The sequence below is a fragment of the Gracilinanus agilis genome, chromosome 2 (genome assembly GCF_016433145.1).
Source record: "Gracilinanus agilis isolate LMUSP501 chromosome 2, AgileGrace, whole genome shotgun sequence".
Classification (NCBI taxonomy): domain Eukaryota; kingdom Metazoa; phylum Chordata; class Mammalia; order Didelphimorphia; family Didelphidae; genus Gracilinanus; species Gracilinanus agilis.
Window position 1 is genome coordinate 557,001,650 of NC_058131.1, and position 4,806 is coordinate 557,006,455.

At 37.3% G+C, this 4,806-nt stretch overlaps 1 protein-coding gene across 1 annotated transcript; it reads left to right on the forward strand.

Annotated features, from left to right (window-relative positions):
- The first annotated feature begins 938 nt into the window (after nucleotides 1-938).
- On the forward strand, nucleotides 939-1,919 carry LOC123236077 (olfactory receptor 11H4-like). The gene has a single exon (XM_044662337.1). It carries the CDS (start codon nucleotides 939-941, stop codon nucleotides 1,917-1,919), a length of 981 nt encoding a protein of 326 aa, XP_044518272.1.
- Nucleotides 1,920-4,806: the final 2,887 nt, after the last annotated feature.

Sequence of the window (4,806 nt, forward strand, 5' to 3'; positions counted from 1 at the left end):
ATACTTATTCTACACCCAACTAAAATGGGTCCTACATCCTTTCTAAATTGGCATAGAAATTCATGGAGAGAAAATTGACGTCTTAATATACTTGTCTCTGCCCTTAATAGGCCCCACAAAAGGATGGATTCAATAGAAGATGCTGAATCTTTAAATATTGTTGCCCCCTTTCCTGGTCCAAACACTTATAGGAATTATGTGAAAAGAAAATTAAGATTGTTGGAAATTATATTTGTGGGCATTGATGACAGGAAATGAATGTTGTTTAGGGATGAAATAAAAGCTACAGCATAGATCTTTATGATTTTAAATGGATGATAGAAAAAGGTCAATTTGAAAGAAATTAATTCTATACTTCTTTTGTCTTCAATTCTCAAAGATTATGAATATTACAGTGATTTCCATCCAGGGAAAAAGTTAAACTGTACATATCACTGGTTCAACCGTCTCTTTAGCTTCAAAGGTAGGAAATCAGACTTCTTCATTGTAATGCTCTGAGAAATTCAAGGAGACAGAAATTCAAGTTCTATCATCATCAGCCAAGTAACACTGAAAGTCAGGACCCAAAAGTTCATCTAGAACAAGTCAGGATTTGCCTCCAATCTAGTCCCAGAATGACTAGTGTGTTTCACTTGCTTGTATAATGAATCATAAATTAAAAGTTGGACATTACCTAGGGTTGACCTTAGAAACTTTACCCCAATACCTTCCTTTTTACAGAGGAGCAAACTGAGACACAGAGAGGTTAAGCAATTTATTCAAATTCACATAGGTAAAAACTGGCAGAGTTATTATTCAAACAAGTTCAATGATTCTAAGTTCAGTCCTTCACATTCAACCCTCTTTCTATCATGACACATTGCCTCCTTCAAACTCTTTGAGACAAGCTCCTTATTTCAAGAAAAAACTCCAGAAACTCAACAAAAATATTCTGAATCATGATTATCTCTATCATCTCCACAGTTCTGAGACCCATGAACAAGTCAAGAACAACTACTGTGACTGAGTTTGTCCTCCTAGGGTTTCCTGGCTCCTGGGAGACACAAGTTGTTCTCTTCTCACTACTTTTGGTCATCTACATCCTGACTCTTCTTGGTAATGGAGCCATCATCTGTGCAGTGACATGGGACCAGAGACTCCATACTCCCATGTACACCCTCCTAGGAAACTTTTCCTTTCTTGAGATCTGGTATGTTTCTTCCACTGTTCCCAATATGTTGGCCAGCTTTCTCTCCAAGACCAAAGCAATCTCTTTCTCTGGCTGCTTCCTTCAGTTTTATTTCTTCTTTTCGCTGGGTACAACTGAATGTCTCTTCCTAGCAGTAATGGCTTATGATAGGTATCTGGCTATCTGCTGCCCACTGCACTACCCAACCATCATGACTGGGAGGCACTGTGCCACCCTAGTTTCTCTCTGTTGGTTGGCTGGCTTCCTTGGCTATCCAGTTCTCATTTTTCTAATCTCCCAACTGCCCTACTGTGGTTCCAACATCATAGATCACTTTCTCTGTGACATGGATCCACTGATGGCCCTCTCCTGTGCTCCAGCACCTATCACTGAGCTAGTCTTCTATACTCAGAGCTCCCTTGTCCTCTTTCTCTCCATTACATACATCCTCACATCATATACCCTGGTGCTTAGAGCTGTGCTTCAAGTGCCTTCGGCAGCTGGTCGGCGTAAAGCCTTCTCTACATGTGGATCTCATCTGACAGTAGTGTCTCTGTTCTATGGAACGGTCATGGTAATGTATGTGAGCCCAACATATGGCATCCCAACTTTGATGCAAAAAATTGTCACTTTGGTATATTCAGTAATGACTCCATTCTTAAACCCCCTAATTTATAGCCTGCGCAACAAAGATATGAGATGCGCCCTAAAAACAGTCTTATATGGCATGAGAAGTAGCCAACGTTCATGAATAGCCTTTGTTTGACTAAGAGACTCTATGCCTTAATTTTCTAATAAAGTCAATTAAGAGAATTAAGACTTTTCCTAATAGTGCTCCAACTTTCACTTCGAGGAGATATAGAGACTTTTCTCTGGGATAACTATCAACCTTAAATTCTTTCCTACTTTGATCTAACTGAATCTCAATTTGATGAATCTCAACATCTATGTTGCAATTATTCTTCAAATATGAATTATATTAATGGGGAGACAGGATAGGACTAATACATTATTTAATAAATGCTTGTTAATTGATTGCTATGAATGTTTATTATTGTTGCATGTACCATATATTTCCCAAAAAATTGTTTATGGGACTGTATATTTTTCAAAATGAAAAAAAAACAACCAATAATAAAATAACACATTTTCCTGAGATCACCAATACCACAATCCTCAAATAAATTAGTCCTTCAGGAATGAATTGTCACATTCATATAACCCCAGCCATTTGTTTTATAGATGGGGAAACTAAGGCACAGAACAATAAATGATATAACCAAGTTCACAGAATTACTAATGGAGCCAAGATTTTTATAACTTATCATTTATTGAGTCATGTGTCCACCACTGTACTAAGTCCTATAAGAAATACAAGAGGAATATAGAGGCAGCTAGGTAGCACAATGGATAGAAAGCCAGGCCCAGAGATAGGAGGTCCTGGGTTTAAATCTGGTCTCAGATACTTCCTAAATGTAAGACCCTGGGTAAGTCAGTTAACCCCAGTTGCCTAGTTCTTTTTGGTCTTCTGCCTTAGAACTGAAACTTTGTATGGATTCTAAGACCGAAGGTAAGGGTTTTTAAAGAAAAAGATATAACCTATTATTATGAATTTTTCTACCTGGAACAAAAACAATTTGTGGTGGGCAATTTTAACAATATGATCTAAAGGAAGCAGCAACATCATAAGGAGCTAAACACAGATAAAGTATAGTCTGGCCAGAGGTGTAGTAATCCCAGGAGATAAGGTGACCCATCTCCCCATCCTCTGCTAGCCATTTACCCCCACTTTCTTGGTTTTTCTCTGCCTCTCAAAAAACATTGCCTTCTCCCTCAACTTTCCACTGAATCATGATTAGGCAGAGAACAAAGGAGAAAGCACAGGGGTAGTATGGTCTCTAGATCACATTAAGGAGGAAGCATGCTCCCCTTACGTTGGTATTTGGAGTTCTAGCTGCCCTGATCTTAAAAGTTCTATAAATAACATAAGATCCCTTCCAATAACCACATATAAAGAAATCAGAGAATAATAGACAATAGTATAGACTTAAGTTCTAAATTGTACAGAACACATTATAAGTGCTATAAGAGTTCAGAAACTCTTCCCAATTTCCTCTGAACCTATACATTTCATCATTTTTATGAGCCAATAATATTTCATCACATTCATATACCACAATTCCCTAACAGGAGGACACCCCTTTAGTTTCCAATTTTTGACTACAATGAAAAGACCTGCTCTCAGTATTTAAATTTGGACTAAGGTAATTAAAGAAGTCAAAAGAAAGGTGAGATGAGCTGAACCTTTAAATGGATAGGATCTAGGTAGACTAAGTGGTTGGGAAAGGAATAATGGTGAGAATAGCATAAGAACAAACATGACTTGTTTGTGAGATAGTGAGGATGCCAACCTCTCTACAACAAAAAGTTAAAGTTGAGGAGTAATGGGAAATAAGCTAATAATAAGACAGGGTCAGATTAAGAAGAACCTTGAAAGCCAGGCTGGGGCACTTTGATTTAATGAGGTAGACAATAGGAAGGCACTATGGATTATACGATCATAGCTTTAGCACCAGAAGAGATTTTAGGCATTATCTAATCAACTCTATCACTTTATATATTTGGGAGCATAGGCCTAAAGATGGTAAGTGATTTGTCCGAAGTCAAACAGATAGTAAGAAGCAAAACCAAAACTTTAAAAGTTAAAAGATTAGCATCAGAGAGTAAAGTTGTTGAAATAATCCAGAGGAAAAGCAATAAGACTCTAGGACAAGGGTTGGCAACATACGGCTCTCAAGCCAAATCTGGCTCTTTTGAGGGCCAGATATGGCTCTTTCTGCAGGAGCCACAAAGTCAATTTTTTCAGGCACTGTTACAGGAGTGCACACTGTGAGCATTGTACAGCTCTCACAAAATTACATTTTAAAAAATACGGCGTTTATGGCTCTCACGGCCAAAAAGGTTGCCGACCCCTGCTCTAGGAGAATAATATGAAATGGATAAAAAGTCAGTTGGATTCAGATTTTAGAAAAGTCTTAAATTCCAAGCTAAGGAATTTTAATTTTATCCTGTAGGCAATGATTAATCAATCATTGGAAACTTCTGAGCAAGGGAGTTACTAGATCAGAGTATTGCATTGGGATTTGGAAGGTATAAAGGATGAATTAGAAACAGAAGACACTAGATAAAAGGAAACTATTGAGGAAATGGTTAAAATAGTTTAAGATTGGGGTAATGAGGGCAGGAGTATGAATAAGGGTGGTATCAGTGAGAGTGCTATATAATGGACAGATGCAAGAAATATTAGAAAAAAGGAGTCAATAGGATTTAGAAGTCAACTGGGAATAATGGATTTAGGAAAGAAAAGAGTAAAAAAATATATATACTAAATTTCCAAGCCTAGTTAATAATGGTTCTACTAACAGAAATAAGGAAACTCTCTGAACAAAGAATGTTTGGAGAGAAAATGATTTGTTCCATTCTGGATATGAGGTATTATCAGGTTATTCAGATGTATAATAGGCAACTGGAAATAAAGGACTGGAGCTCAATGCAGGGAAATGGGGCTTAAAAGCATAAATGTTAAATTATCTCCATAGAAGGGATAACTTAAGCCCTGAAAGTAGATAAGATCATTG